The 16,774-nt window shown below is 43.3% G+C and overlaps 1 protein-coding gene across 1 annotated transcript in view; it reads right to left on the minus strand.

Annotated features, from left to right (window-relative positions):
• KIF18A (kinesin family member 18A) overlaps window positions 1–16,774 on the minus strand; it is a 131,245-nt gene that overhangs the window by 86,079 nt on the left and 28,392 nt on the right. Inside the window, 1 exon segment of the mRNA XM_039537087.1 lies at window positions 15,010–15,207. Coding sequence (XP_039393021.1) covers window positions 15,010–15,207 — 198 coding nt within the window.

Here is a 16,774-nt window from a genome sequence, read left to right on the forward strand (position 1 = left end):
CACAGACAAAGATCTGGACCTCAGCCTTTGGACTTGGTGGCAGGCCCACGGGTTCCAGAAGGGTCACTGAGCCAGTGCCTGCCACTGTGGTGGCCATGCCATTATAGGCAAAGGCTGCCTTTCCTTCTGTCTGGAGCAGTGTCACGAACAGTGTTGGCTTTGCCTAGAGGTATATGATTCCGCCTCTGATGAGGACTCTGAGTCCAGCGACCAAAGCGGTGCGGAGTGAGATAGTGCTGGGGTGAGGACGAGCGGTGCTGCATTATCGCCGGCTTGCCCTTAGAGGGCACAGTGCCTCTCTGCAGTGGTGCTGGTGCCCGGATGGGGGACTATGCGGTCATTGCTTTGAGCTCTCTGGCTGCCTCAAAAGGTGTCCTCCATGGAGGGAAGGTCTAAATCCTCCTGTCAACCCTCCCGCACCAGGGAGTCCATTAGAACCTTACTCAACAGACCTCCCTGTGAGGCCAGAGCCAACAGTGCTGGCTGGGTAGGAGCCGGAGCAGAGTGTCCCAGCATGGGACGCACACTGTTGGTGCCTCCTCCTTCCACTGCTTTAGTGGGAGAGCAACCTTTGTCTGACCTCTTCTTTTTGTGCGACACCGGCAAATGGGAGTGGTGCCAAGTGCTCGCACCGGAGGAGGTCTTCGGCACCGGGGACTGGTGGTGCTGAAGGTCCCTGGAGCCCAAGTACTTTTTTGGCGTGTGGCCTCTGTTATCGAGGCTAGTGCGCTGTGCACCTAAGTGCTGGGCTTGAGGTCGGACGCTGCTGAAGCTGGCTGGGGATGAAGGACTGACTCCACGAGGAGCCATTTCAGCCTGAAGTCCCTCTCCTTTTTTGTCTTCAGGCAGAAGCCTCTGCAGTTTTTACACTTATCAGTCTGATGGGCTTCCCCCAAAGACTTTAAACAGGAGTTGTGTGGGTCTTCCTTTGGCATGGATTTTAGACAGGACCTGCATGGCTGAAACCCTTGAAACCAAGACATGCCCCAGTCCCTGGGAGGGGAAACAGTGCGGGAAACTCCCCAACTGAAACGCATCTAAGATAAGTAAAAACTACTTGACTAACTAATACTAAGTTTTGAACTATTTACAGGGTCAACAAGAAAAAGTTCACTAGGGGATTGCTTGCCGTAGCAAGAGAGCTGCTCAAACGACCATCACTAGTGGTAAGAAGGAACAGAAGAGGCAGCGGGTTTGCAGGGACCCATATACAACATCTTGAAGGCACGACTCCAGGGAGCTCCACAGCTGTCCCGACAGGTACCGCTAGGGGAAAAACGGTCCGATGACTATGCATGCAGTGCGTGCACACCTACAGGGGAGTCGCATCTTACGTGGGGGTTAGGTTCTGAAGTCGGCACGTAAGGCGAAAATCACGTATAGTCAAACGCTCATTTAGTGGAATGGTGGGCGGAATCACCCGCACTACAGGTACAGTATTTAAATTGTTATTTTTCTCTTTGTTTTGCCGAGCGCGTATTGTTAAAATCGCATAAGTTAAATGCACCTATTATGCGACTCCACTGTACTTGGAATCAACACGAGCAATCACTCGGAAAAAAACTTTTCACAATACCCACTGAATCGCCATCAGATAAGATTGTAGCTACTAAGGACCTCATCCTGCACCAAATAAATGCACAGGGTAAGATTCCCATAGACACAGGACCCAAATGCTCACAGGCCTTGTGGCCTTAGAGATTTGGTGGCTTTGTCTGGGCCAGCAAGGGAATAAAAACCTAAATCCCTCCTCCTTCTGAGCTTGAGGAGAGCTCCGTGGCTGAAGGATGCAGCACACATTTATTGGCTCCTGTACATCCAAGAGGACTTGTAACCCTTCTCGCCGAGGGCTGCTATTCCATGCCAGGAAAGAATGCTTCACATTCATGGGGGTTAGAGTAAAACTGGGTTTTTTAGACTTTGGTAAGGGCATCATGCTAGTCATCTTTTGAGGACTGGGAAAGGAATTTTGCCCAAGTCAGTTTGGTAGTGAGGAAATACAGGATTTTTCACCTTCATCTCAGCAGTTCAGGGATCCATGGGTAGGTTAAGTTTTAAAATCCATTTTGTCACAACATAGCAGGTTCCCTCTGTACATACTCATTCAATAGTACTGGATAAACCAGAATCTTAAACAGATAAGAAGAATGCTGGGGTTCCTGTTGTCTCGTACAGCAAGGAAACAACCCTTTCTCTCCTCCCCCCACCCTTGTATGAGGGCAGTCAAGTCCCATCAACAGTACTGGTGCTAGGTTAACTGGGTGTGGGGCTGACAGCCTTCTGCCATGTGATATGAGTTACACACGAAAGATAACTTGCAAGGGATGAGTTATTGTTGGATAGTTCCCAGATGTGTGACAAAGTTGTGGCCCAGTTAACCTTATTCCTGGTGTCTAGTCTTTCTTCTTGCAGTGTTTAGGACAACACTGGGCTACGATTTAAACCAGTGATTCCATTATCAATCTCACACCCTGATCCATCCAGTCCTTTTAAAGCTGACATTTAAGTGGAAAATCTCAGCTATATTTGTTTTCACTAGATTACGCTTCTTTGAGATGACCCCAATGACAAAATTATGGAAATGTTTACTCCCTGGGTTTGGGAGAAAACACAGTCAAGGAACTCTTCAAAGTAGAGGATGGGGCTTTGGATCGAGTATGCATCAGGGTGACTTTCATTTCAAGACAACTCAAATAGCTGAGAACACCACAGTGACTTTGTACATTGCTTCAGCGTGAAGTGCTTTATAGTTTAGAGCTATACTGATTTCTTTTAAGGAGTCCTAGTTTGGCTATAGTAAAGGGGAGAACTTTAAACTAGGTTTAAAGAGGGCATGTGACAAAAGTCCACAGGCATGCAATAAAAAAAAGTAACCTTGACAGAGGGCTATATGTTGGGGGGGGGCAGCGGGGGGAGGAAGTGGGGAGGATATGGAAATTTTCAATAGGGTCATAGGAACAACAAAAGCGAAATCAGTGGGGGAATCTGCTCAAAACCTTCACGTCTATACACAAATACAAGGATGTTAGGGGGCTTATTCCTTCACCCTTTCACTTCTCTGGTCCTTCTTGCATGAACAGAGAGCAACAATACCCGAAGTCCGAAGGTGCAAACAATTTGATGTTTATTGGGGTGAACTTCCAGCAAGCATGATTCCAGTTTCCTTCCTCAGTGTCCCCGTTCCCAGCTCTGACACCACAGAGCCTTGCCTGTGTCCCTGTTCCCATTCCCTCACCTTAGCGAAACATGATTCCAATTCCCCCACCCCCATTCCTCCCTCACTTCTTGATTGACTGCAGACTATATAGTAAAACTTGAGTTCTGCTTAGCTATACCTTAACCATTTTACTGAAATTTAACTAACCAATCCTAACATATTGTAACATGATTATTCCACCAATTATATCCCACTACCTTAATTGGTTTACATCCAACAAAAATTAATTATACAGCAGACAGAAACAATCACAGAACCAGACAGAGATTATACAGATAAACAATAGGGAAGTGGAGACTACAGTGACAGAAAATACAGAAACGAGGATTTCACATCCCAGCTATTGATAAGTGAGTTCTTGCCAGGTAGGATGCTATCAAACTAAGTTTCCTTTTACATCTTCTAGGCTCTTCCCTTTCTCTGGAGCTGATAGGAATACAATCCTGTCCTGATATTCCTAACAGCCCAATAGAACCTTATTTCAATGCGACTAGTTTGGAATGTGAGGATGTGACCATACACTTCCCAGTTTATGGCTGCCTTTGCTGCTTAGCCAAAGGCTTAGCCCAAGAACCAGGCCTCAGACTGTCACAGTAAGAGAAGGCCCTTAGACAGACAGACAGTGATTTTGATTCTTTTATACCTCTATAACTAGCTTAGTGATAAGAATACACCTACATTCTTAAAGTATAGGCCTTTGCAGATAGGCCTGAATATCTATATCCTAACAAAGGAGTAAAGAGAATAAACAGGAAGAACTGGAAGTATTAGTCCATAAGATGAATGTCGACTTAATTGGCACGAGAGACTTAACAGGATAAGTCTCATGACTGGAATATTGATAGAGAAGGCTACAGCTTGCTCTGGTAGAACAGGCAGGATAAAAAGGGAAGTGGTGATGCAGTATACATCAAGAATATATACACTTGTTCTGAGGTCCAGAAAGAGTTGAGAGGCAGACCAGTTGAAAGTCTCTGGGTAAAGATAAAAAAGGAGTTGCATCATGGTAGTGGTCTACTATAGACCACCAAATCAGGAAGAAGAGGTGGATAAGGCATTTCTAGAACAAACAACAGAAATATCCAAAACACAAGACCTGGTAGTAATGGGGGACTTCCCCAACAGATATCTGGATAGTTAAAGTAATATGGCAAAACATAAGATTTCCAGTAAGTTCTTGTATATATATTAGGGGCAACTTTTTGTTTCAGGAAGGGAGTAAGTAACGAGTGGGACAGCCATTTTAGACTTGATTCTGACCAACAGGGAGGAATTGGTAACAAATCTGAAAATAAAAAGGTAATTTAGTGAAGATGAACATGAAATGTTAGATTTTATAATTCTAAGGAAGGAAAGCATGAGAGCAACAGAATGAGGACAACAGACTTGAACAAACTCTGAGAACTGGTCCGATGGGAAAAAAATCCAAAGGAAAAAGTTGTTCAGGAGAGTTGGCAGTTTCTCAAGGAGACATTATTAAAGGCACAACTGCAAACTATCCTGATGCAAAGGAAAGATAGGAAAAAATAGGAAGAGGTCAATAGGGCTCGCCTCTTGCCGAGCTGGAGTACAGGAGTCGACGGGAGAGCGCTCAGTGATTGATTTATCGCATCTAGACTAGACGTGAGAAATTGATCTCCCCGGATCAATCGCTGCTTGCCGATCCGGACGGTAGTGTAGACATACCCTCAGTTAGCAGGGATCTACTCCTTCCTGCTTCTCAGTTGCTATTGCAGAGTTGCCTGCTTTTAATAAGTTTCCAGAAGGCTCTTCAAAAATTATCTAGCAACACATTTTATACTATGAATTTCCCCCCTTCCAGATAAAGTGCTGTAAGTACTCATGATGGGAAGACACAAAGTGCACTTTTAATACTGAACCTGAATACGTAGTGCAAGCAGAAGTGTTAAAAATGTAATAAGTTATTTTAATCTATAAAACTGAATTATTTTATTATGGAATATTCTGTAACCCTGTGATAAAGTGATGACAAAAATACAATGCAACTAAGACAGCTGAAACAATGTTTAGTTTTTCTTTCTTCACAAGTTTCCTGCTGGCTAATTCTATAACTAATACAAAAGAGCAGGATGAAGTAATCAGTGCCATTGGCTAATGCCAATACTTTGCAAACGTTTAACTATAAAAGAATTATAAAAAAGCCCTAACCATGTGAAAATATTGAGTTGGAGCATCAGGACTCCAGCTTAATGGGTTACAGTACAGCAACCAAAGACAGCAAGAGGCACTTCACCTTCAAAAAGACATGCCACAGCTGTGCATTTATGATTACAGCAGAAGTTATTCTTTTGGGGTCTTCCATTAAATATGCATTTTAGGCTTTTTTAAGGACTGCGGTTATGCAATAAACACAACCATTTAGCATTATCAACTTTATTATTTAAAAATGTCATGAGAGTTTGCTTAAACATAAGAAAAGATTTTGGGATTGTTCACTTCTGAAAGTGAATGAAAGTAGTTAGGTAAGTTATTATTAAGGATATTAAATATAATTAGGTAAGGACCAAATAGTGTGTTTGGCACTGTACAGGATCCAACTATCTCCTGCCCCATTATGAGTACACTTACAATCTAAGAACCAAGGTGGGTGAAGTAACATCATCAGGTCTAGACCTGGAGAAGAGCTCTGGGTGGATCAAAAGCGTGTCTCTCTCACCAACAGAATTTGGTCCAATAAAAGATACTACCTCACCCACCTTGTCTCTCTAACATCCTGGGACTGACACAGCTACAACTACACTGGATACAATCTAAGAACCAGACAGATAAGACTAGATAATACCTAGCTCTTAATACAGCACTTTTCATGAGTATGTCTTAAAGTGCATTCAGAGACCTAAAGAAGATTGCAATTTTTTTTTTATTTTTCTTTCAGAAGAATTAGTTTTTCCTGATTTCACTCAATGTAATAATGGAGTGGAGAAAACTATTTAACTTTTTAGAATACTGAGGAAGAAACAAGTATATTAGAATGATCTGAAGGAGGACAGCAGAGGTCTAGCATATTAGATACACCTCTACCTCGATATAACGCTGCCCTCGGGAGCCAAAAAACCTTACTGCATTATATCAAACTTGATTTGATCCGCTGGAGCTTGCAGCTCCCCCCCACCCCCACCCCAGCGCTGCTTTACCGCATTATATCCAAATTTGTGTTATATCGAGTGGCCTTATATCGGGGTAGAGATATATGTGGTGGAAGTATGTACTTGGCCCAGCTCAACCATTCAGCCACTGCTGCTATCTATGCTACGATGGCTACAATGCTATTTATACGCATGCTAGCTTAATAAAAGCAAGTGTGAGCATGTGTACGTGAGCAGGGGAATCACAGCCCTAGCTTGAAGTGTTATTCCTGTGGGAATTCTGCTCCACTGCACATGTAGAATTTGCACAGAAATTAATGTTTTTTGTGCAGAATTTCCTTTTCCTCCACAGAAATGGGCTACAGAGCTGCTGGCTGCCACTATGGGCTACTGGACCCAGCAGAGCCCAGCTCGCACACAGAAGACACTGCCCGGGGGAAGAGGGAGGGAGCTGGAGGGTTTGGAGCAGCTGCCCTCTCAGCATGCCCTAAAGGAAGGAGGCAGCCTACAGGAAACTCCATACAAGCCTGGGACCCAGCATCATGCTGTTTCTCCCTCTGGATTCATGGGCTCTGGGTGTATGCGTACGCAAATGTCTGAGCTGGGGGCCCGCAGCTGGGGTCTGGGTGGGGAGGAATTAGGGGGTGCGTGCGAGTGATTGGCCTGGGAGTGTGTGGCTGGGCTTGGGGGATAAAGAGTGTGGATTTCTGCCCCCCCTCGCACTCTCGCGGGGAGGAACTGGATCATCATAGGGGTTTCCTTAACACTCTACTCCTGGAGGAATTTTTTTGTCTCTGTATTGTTATAGACATAGTTGCTGATAGGTATTTTGAAATAAATTACCAAAATAATTGAAACTGGTGTGATTATATAGCGTTATCTTGACAAATAAAATTTGCAGCATTTTAAAATATTGTGCGCAGAATTTTCCCAGGAGTTAAGCGTAGACATAGCTCTAGGGCAGGTGTCGGCAACCTTTCAGAAGTGGTGTGCCGAGTCTTCATTTAGTCACTCTAATTTAAGGTTTCGCGTGCTGGTAATAATTTTAACGTTTTTAGAAGGTCTCTTTCTATAAATCTATAATATATAACTAAACTATTGTTGTATGTAAAGTAAATAAGGTTTTAAAAAAGTTTAAGAAGCTTCATTTAAAATTAAATTAAAATGCAGAGTCCCCCGGACCGGTGGCCAGGACCCGGGCAGTGTGAGTGCCACTGAAAATCAGCTTGCGTGGCGCCTTTGGAACGCGTGCCATAGCTTGCCTAACCCTGCTCTAGGGAGCAAGGAGCTGGAGGAGGGATGTAAAGAGAGGATTGACATGGGTTTACTGGTAGATAAGGAAGAACTTTAACAGCTGCATTTTAGATGTACTTTAGAGGGGTGATATGGGTTTTAGGGAGTCTGGAGAGGAAGAGGGGTTACAGTAATCAAGAGATGTTTAGACAACAGGACAAAAAAGAATGGTAATTTAAAAAATGTTGACTAGAAAGAAAAGAAAAGATGAGGTGACAGGCTGGAGAGAAAAGAATTCAGGAACAAAATTAGCAATCATCTACTTTGACAGTCTCTTTGTACATGAGCAGACATACATACACACAAATTAGATAAACTGTCCAACTATCTTTGTTTTAACCTCCTGCCAGATAAGCACGAGTGTTTCTTGGCCCAATTTATCCAAGTTAACTGGGCAAGAAGAGGAAAGTAACTATATTTTTACCTCACTGCCTGCTCAGGGAATGGGGAGGGAATTTCCTTTGTACTGACATGAGCATGTGCTACTCCTTCAGATTTCATATCACATTGGGTTTATTTTTCCTAGTACATGTTTCTTTATGGTACAGCTTGCTGAAGGGGTTTGACAGTTACTCTTCCACAATTTAGCTCTGCAGTTCTCTGGTGCTGTTGATGTTGCAATACATTTTCTGTCAGATGAAATTTACAAGCACATTACCCTGCTTGACAGAAACAGTGAGCCACAAGGATTTCCTGAGGAGAAACTCCCACATGCTGTGTGAGACATTTTGCTGGCTTTTCTTTTGGCTGGGGTAACATTTTTCAACTATACCAATTACATAGCCACCCTGACACAAACTTTCAAAAACATAAAACATTGAGTGAAATGCGCCTTGACTCCAGAAGGAAAAATATCCTCAGTCTTTTTTCTCTAATTATTTAAAACCATTTGGAAGACTGTATATCAGTGGTCTCAGGGCCCACAACTGTGTTGTTAATGTAAGATTTGTCCAACATAGCATGTGTGGTTATAGAGGACAGGAATCTAAAGTCCTTAAGGCTCCAAGTTACAGGACTCCGTTACCAAGAAGAATGGGCATATGGCTCCTTTGTTCAGTTATTGAAACCTCAGCATGGGGTAGCATGAAAACAATAAAATATTAAGCCCCTGGAGACTCTGCCAACATTTAGGATGCCAAGCTTCTTGAAAGGTTCAGAAAGGAAAAACTAAAGTCGAAATTAGAGCTATGGTTTCCCCCACTGTATTATCTGATTTATCATTTGAATTGCAACCTTTTAGGTTTTGTAATAAAGAGGCAGCATGGTCCATTAATAGGACACCATGCTAGGCATCAGGAGATAAAGGTTTTGTCACTCATTTGTTGTGTGACTTAGCCAAATTGCAATCTGTGCCTCATTATCCCCATTTTACCAATGGGGAAACAGAATACTTACATACTTTTGTCAAGTGGGCTTTATATTAACATGCCATTATTGATAATCTGCAAATCTCGAGTATTTGCATATAATTAATAATCACACCTGCAACAGAGGTTATGAAACTTTGAAGAGAATTGCCTACAGCTGCAACATGTAATTTTTAAAATTCGATGCTCCGTCACTTAGCTATATGCTCCACACTGAAAGTAATCAAATTACTGGTGGAAATCTCCAAAGCAACAATCTGCTCTCTCAAACATATCTAGCTGTGAGGCATTATCCTGAGAAATAATATGAATACAGGAAACATATGCATAAAACAAAACATGAACCTAAAATCTAAGGGCTATATTCTGCTGTCTCTGGTGCACATCTCCTACCGATGTTAACAGAAGCCATACTGAAACTGCCTGAGCAAGAATCTGGCCTGTTTTGTCTTACAGATACCCTTCTCCTCCTTGTGTTTATTTCTCTTCCCTGTATTTAGGCTCATTGATAAAATTAACTCTCCTTTTCTTCCTGCTATCCTAGCAGATTAGGGTTTCTATAAGTCCCACCATTTTCTCAGTATATCCCGTATGCTGCAAGTATAGCCGAACAAAGTCAGTTAACTTTGCTTAGGGATTCCCCCTTAAACCTGCCTCATCAATATGATGCCATGAAGTCACTTTTTATTCCACAAGTGAAATTACCAAAGTGGCAACCCTAAGCAGTATGTTCTTACTCTTGGTTTTCACTCCATTTTGTTACACTAAATCCATGTGTCACAGTGAAATATGAGGACAGGTGAGGGGAGAGAATCCAAGAGTCACATTTACAGTAACTATGGATTTGAAAAAACAAAGACCATTTATGAATAAGTAGGTAACTAATTGGGCAATTATTTTGGAAAATACTTGTCCTGCAACACCTAACATGAATGCTGAGCACTGAGAATAGATCAAGTAGCCTATTCTTTAAACCTAAGTATAAAAGAGTGAAAAAAATTCAGCGTAATTTGCAGCACATTAACCAAAATCTGCAGCAGTTTCTTGACTGAATGCAGGGCCAAGTTTAAAAAAAAAGTTGTTGTTTAATAGCTTCACTGGGAAAAAGACAAGACAATTCTAGTACACATCATGCTACAAAAATGAAGGGATCCAAAATATTTCTGTGATCTGGAATATGGACTATTGCTTGTGACATAGCAACTCACTATCTTAGTTTGCATTTGTAATAATCTGATACTTTTTTCATTCTTAAATTACAGATTTGTTTTTGCCTGTGTTCCCATTTATTTTATGTACTAGGATTTTGGCTCAGCATATTATGGTTGTAAAAATAACCTTCCAATGTGAATCAAATGTAAACGTATGCACTATCATCTTCCTGAATATGCAGACAGCTTTGATGTATCCATTGCTGTGCTCATAGCTTTGCAAAGCATCAGCAACAGAGTGGAATTAGCAAGATTGGTCAGTTTCTCTACTGCTGTTCAGAACAACTTGTGCAGCAGTGAAATTGTCAAAAAATCATGTCTATTACATACTGATGCTGGAACTCAAAAACAAAAGGCTAAAATGAGTAGAGTAGAGACCAGTCTCCCCTAAGCACCAGGCAGGCTGGGGGATAAGGGTTGGAAAAGGCTGGTGGAAGAGAAAAAAAACAAAACCAAAATCAAAAAACACAACCCTTTCTTCTCTGTTCCAGCAGACAGAAAGAAGCAGAGCTTCATGTTTATATAAAACACTCACTAGATCATGCTCTAGGAGATGCCCGGCATACATTAGACCAGGGGTAGACAACCTATGGCACGCGTGCCGAAGGCAGCACTTGAGCTGATTTTCAGTGGCACTCACACTGCCCGGGTCCTGGCAACCGGTCCGGGGGACTCTGCATTTTAATTTAATTTTAAATGAAGCTTCTTAAACATTTTTAAAACCTTATTTACTTTACATACAACAATAGTGTAGCTCTATATTATAGACTTAGAGAAAGAGACCTTCTAAAAATGTTAAAATTATTACTGGCACACGAAACCTTAAACTAGAGTCAATAAATGAAGACTCGGCACACCACTTCTGAAAGGTTGCCGACCCCGGCACTAGACTCTTGATGTTACACTCTCCACACAACTATGCTGCAGTGTGGAGCCAGCTAATAGGGGTAATGCCAGTGTTTCTAAAAAATAAATTATATTATGTGTGTGTGTAATAAAATACAATACATAATGCAATTGCTGTAATTTATTAACATCTTATTTTATATTTTATATTCCATAGGATCTCTTCAAAAAAAGACAGCAATGTTGTTTAAACATTACATTACACTCAAGTCCATAGCCAGCTGGCACAAGTTAATAACATCCCCCAAGCTTCTCTAACATGTCTTGGAGCAGAAAATCAGAGCACTCTAAGGCCTGGTCTACACTACGCGTTTAAACCAGTTTTAGGAGCGTTAAACCGATTTAACGCCACACCCATCCACACTAAGAGGCCCTTTATAGCGATATAAAGGGCTCTTTAAACCAGTTTCTGTACTCCTCCCTAACGAGAGGAGTAGCGCCAATATCGGTATTGCCATATCGGATTAGGGTTAGTGTGGCCGCAAATCGACGGTATTGGCCTCCGGGCGGTATCCCACAGTGCACCACTGACCGCTCTGGACAGCAATCTGAACTCGGATGCAGTGGCCAGGTAGACAGGAAAAGCCCCGCGAACTTTTGAATATCATTTCCTGTTTGCCCAGTGTGGAGCTCCGATCAGCACGGGTGGTGATGCAGTCCAAAATCAAAATCCAAAAAGAGCTCCAGCATGGACCGTACGGATGTGATCGCTGTATGGGCAGGCAAATCTGTTCCATCAGAGCTCCGTTACAGAAGACGAAATTCCAAAGCATTTTTAAAAAATCTCCAGACAGAGGCCACAGCAGGGACTCAGCACACTGCTACGTGACAAACGTAACAGAAAGCCAAAGAGTCAAATGGACGCTCATGGAGGGAGGGAGGGGGGACTGAGGACTCAAGCTATCCCACAGTTCCTGCAGTCTCCGAAAAGCATTTGCATTCTTGGCTGAGCTCCCAATGCCTGTAGTGTCAAACACATTGTCCGTGGTGGTTCAGGGCATAGCTCGTCAATTTACCCCCCTCACCCACCTCCAGAAGTAAAAGGGAAAAAAATCCTCTCTTGACTCTTAAATGTCACCCTATGTTTACTGAATGCTGCTGATAGACGCGATGCTGCAGCAGTCAACGGCACCATCCTCGCCCCCCCTCCTTGGTGGCTGATGGTACAATATGGCTGATATCCATCGTCAGCCTTGTGGCAGATGGTGCAGTACAATAGGACTGGTATCCGTCCTCATCATCAGCCCGTGAGTGCTCCTGACTGGCCTCCGGTGAGGTCGGCTGGGGGCGCCTGGGTAAAAAACTCCTGATCATTCCCAGTAGATGGTACAGAACGGCTGGTAACCATCTTCATCATAGCAACAGGGGGCTGAGCTCCATCAGCCCCCGCCCTTCATGTGTAAAGAAAAGATTCTGTACTGCCTGGACTATCATAGCAGCGGGAGGCTGGGCTCCTCTCCCCCACACTGCTTAATGTCTTGTCTGGACTATCATAGCAGCTGGAGGCTGCCTTCCCCTCATTTTATCTCACTAACAAGTCACTATTTCTTATTCCTGCATTCTTTATTACTTCATCACACAAATGGGGGGACACTGCAATGGTAGCCCAGGAGGGCTGGGGGAGGAGGGAATCAACAGGTGGGGTTGTTGCAGGGGCACCCCCTGTGAATGGCATGCAGCTCATCATTTCTGCGGGATCTGACACGGAGCGGCTGTGTTCTCTGGTTCTCTGATACACTGGTTCTCTAGTACACTTGCCCCATACTCTAGGCAGGACTGATTCTATTTTTAGGTACCATAAAGGAGGGATTGACTCGGGGAGTCATTCCCATTTTTGTCTTTTGCGCCCCCGGCCGATCTCAGCCAGGGGCACCTATGACAGCAGCAGATGGTACAGCACAAAAGGATTGTTAATCGTCATCTCATTGCCAATTTACAACGGCATGGTAGATGCTACAGAACGGCTGATAACCATCTCTGCTATCATGCAAAAGCAAATGAATGCTGCTGTGTAGCGCTGCTGAATCGCCTCTGTCAGCAGCATCTAGTACACATACGGTGACAGTGACAAAAGGCAAAACAGGCTCCGTGGTTGCCATGCTAATGGCGTCTGCCAGGGCAATCCAGGGAAAAAGGGCGCGAAATGATTGTCTACTGTTGCTTTCCCAGAGGAAGGAGTGACTGACGACATTTACCCAGAACCACCCGCGACAATTATTTTTGCCCCATTAGGCACTGGGATTTCAACCCAGAATTCCAAGGGCCGGGGGAGACTGCGGGAACTATGGGATAACTACGGAATAGCTACCCACAGTGCAACGCTCGAGAAATCGATGCTAGCCTTGGACCGTGGACGCACACCACCGATTTAATGTGCTTAGTGTGGCCGCGTGCACTCGATTTTATACAATCTGTTTTACTAAACCAGTTTATGTAAAATCGGAATAATCCCGTAGTGTAGACGTACCCTCACATTTTTGTTTGGTTCTTGCCTATTTCTTTACCCCTCTCCAGTGCTGCTGGGTGAGGGAAGGAGCAAAGACCCATTCTGCAGTAGGCACTCCCTACACTCAGGCAGTCAGTTGATCTCCTTGCCTGCTCTCCCTGGGGCTCCTACATCCTAGCAGGGAAACAGGCAATAAAGTAGTCAATGATACTCTTCTCCATTCCCTGTGACTCAGCAGATGGCCAATGGTAGAGAGGTGGAGCAGCTGTAGCAAGAACTGAACAGTTGCTGTTCAGAGCACTTTAGCCTCACATCAAAGTTGCTTTGGGTGGCTGCAGGGAAAGCAGTTCAGATACCAAGGCCAGAGAGGACCATTATGATAAAAAAGGGATCAATTGTGGAAGCAGGGCCTCTTACTTCCTCCCTCTTGCAACAGAAGTGGCCCAGACACTTAAAAGGTGCAGTGTGGCTCAGGAATACATCTTCAGTTCATAATCAAATTGAAGTTCTTAATATAGTTGCCCACAAGGGCCACAGAGGTCACAAATGGCCCCAGCCCACATGTGGGATGCCACTGTGGTAGATGTTACAAGCCAGGGCTCACAATCACGGAAAGATTCTAAAGCAGTTTAACAGGAAGTAGGCCACGTCTGTTGGTCAATTGTAATGACAGTACATATATACAACCCTCAATTCTGAATCCTAAGTTTCAATGCAGTTATAAATGGTCCTGTCCATAAGCACTCACTCAATTTTAACTACAAGATCAGTAGCAATCCAATGAAACAAGAAAGAGAAGGCTAGTAGGGACAGGAAATGGCAATACATTCAGACAACTTTAATAGTAACTTCTCTCCCTCCTTCATGAGGATACTTCTGCAGATCCCTCAAGAAGGCACTTTATGTAAATAAGGACTGAAGGACTTATCCCTGAAATTAACTTCCGATCTGGCTGTAGAGTTGAGAGTACAGCTGAATACATGAAATGAGTGAATTTTAAAGTAAGTGGCAGACTTACAAATTTCAAAGGATACATTATGTAGTTCTGGAGGCATTCTGCACCAAAAAAATAAATTCTGCACATAATATTTTAAAATTCTGCAAATTTTGTCAAAAATAACACTACATAAATCACACCAGTTTCAATTATTTTGGTAATTTATTTCAAAATACCTGTCAGCAATATGTCTGTAACAATACAGACACACACAAAAATCCCCCCAGGAGTAGAGTTAAAGAAACCCCCTATGACAACCCAGTTCCTGTTTCTCTGCCCCCTTCCCCTCCTATAGTGAGTCCACAGAGAAAGAAGTTTTTATATATTTTCTAAATTAGTGCACATATTAGAAAATATAATACAAGGTTGTATTCTTTTTAATATAATATTCCTTCTGGTTAAACAGTATAAGGAAAAGTTGACCTGTGTGCATGTTTAGTGTATTTGAAACAAAGCAGCACTTACCTTTGGATCTGCCAATGCATTAATGACATTTCCAAGAGCTAGCAGTGAACGGTTAATGTTGGTCCCTTCTCTAAAACGAGCTCCTTTGGAATTTGTGGCACTGGCACGTTCAGATCCTGCCAGGTCAATGAGGGACATTTTGGCAATACGTACATTTTGACTGATACTTGCTGTTTTATCTTGCTGCCTTAAATAAATCTATAAAGAAAACAAATTACAAGGATTTAAAAAAAAAACAACAACCAACCTCTCCACAAGCAATGGCTCTTATTTAAAGGACAATACAATTCTACATCATAAGGATAGTTACATAAAAATGTTTGTGCAGGTGTTTACAATGTCCTGCCTGGAGTTGTCACTCTGTACATACTGAAGTATTAAGCAGAAATTACTATTTAGGGGAGAGGGACAGAGTGAGATAATTTCAAAGATTATCTGCTCCCCTCCAATAAGTCCTAACATTGTATGCACCCCACTTTACATAGTAATAGGAAAAAATTCAAGTTTACCTGCTAAAGACACAATGCACTTTCAAATCAGTCTTGCAGACTTCAGACTAAAATGGCTTTTCTGTCTTTGAAATGTATATAATGTAAATTGTCATTTTAAATATAACGTGTCTCTTCCAAAAAGACAGAATACTTTTTAGATTCACAGTGTAGAGTCCCAAGTGCCATAGGAAAAGAGTGGCTGTCAGACATTCAGTAAAGAGAAGTTACTGGTCAGTAACTGTAGCTCAGCAGCATTGCCTGCTCATTCACACTGTGGAAAAAACGATTGCTGACCTTTTCATAACTGTTGTCCTTCGAGATGTGTTGCTCACGTCTATTCCATTCTAGGTGTGCGCGTGCGCCCACATGCACACTCAAAGATTTTGTCTTAGTGGTATCCGTAGGGTTGGCTGTAGCATCCTCTGGAGTGCCACACTCATATGTAGGTATAATAGGTGCTGCCAACCCTACGCTCTCTCGGTTCCTTCTTGCTGGTAACTCTGACAGAGGGGTAGGAGGGCGGGTAATGGAATTGACATGAGCAACACATCTCAAAGAACAGTTATGAAAAGATAGTTAACTGTGTTTTCTTCTTTGAGTGCTTGCTCATGTCAATTCCATTCTAGGTGACTCACAAGCAGTATCCTCAGAGGTGGGCTCAGAGTTCATAGTCTAGAGGCATGCAGTACTGCTCTACTGAAGCCAACATCCTCCTAGGCCTGCTGGGTAAGTGGAGTAATGGTATGTGAACGTGTGGATGGACGAGCAGGTGGCCACCCTACAGATGCCCTGGATAGGCACTTGGGCTAGGAAACCTGCTGAGGAGGCTTGTGCCCTGGTTGAATGGGCAGTTACGATTGCAGGAGGTGCAACCCTTGCCTGATTGCAACAGCGAATGCAGGCAGTCATCCAAGAAGAAATTCTTTGAGTGGACACTGGACGACCTTTCGTCCTGTAGGCCACCACAACGAACAACTGCGTCAACTTGCAGAATGGTGTGGTCCTTTGAATGTAGAAGGCTAGAGCTCCACAAACTGCAGGGTGTAGCTCAAAGATACTATGTCGAGCAACCAACGGTCCGAGGTCAGCTGCGACCAGGCCAATCAGAAGGGGTGCAAAGAGTTGAGGAAAGAGCAGGGGTATGGATCCTGGGAAGTGGCTGAGGCACCATCCTTGGGTGCATACTCAAAACGCTTGCTTCTGGCCTCCTTGGCCTCTGGAAGAACCAGGCTGGGCGGAGGAATGGGAAAAAGAAGGGTGACTGTTTAAATCCT

The sequence above is a fragment of the Mauremys reevesii genome, linkage group 4 (assembly GCF_016161935.1).
Source record: "Mauremys reevesii isolate NIE-2019 linkage group 4, ASM1616193v1, whole genome shotgun sequence".
NCBI lineage: Eukaryota > Metazoa > Chordata > Testudines > Geoemydidae > Mauremys > Mauremys reevesii.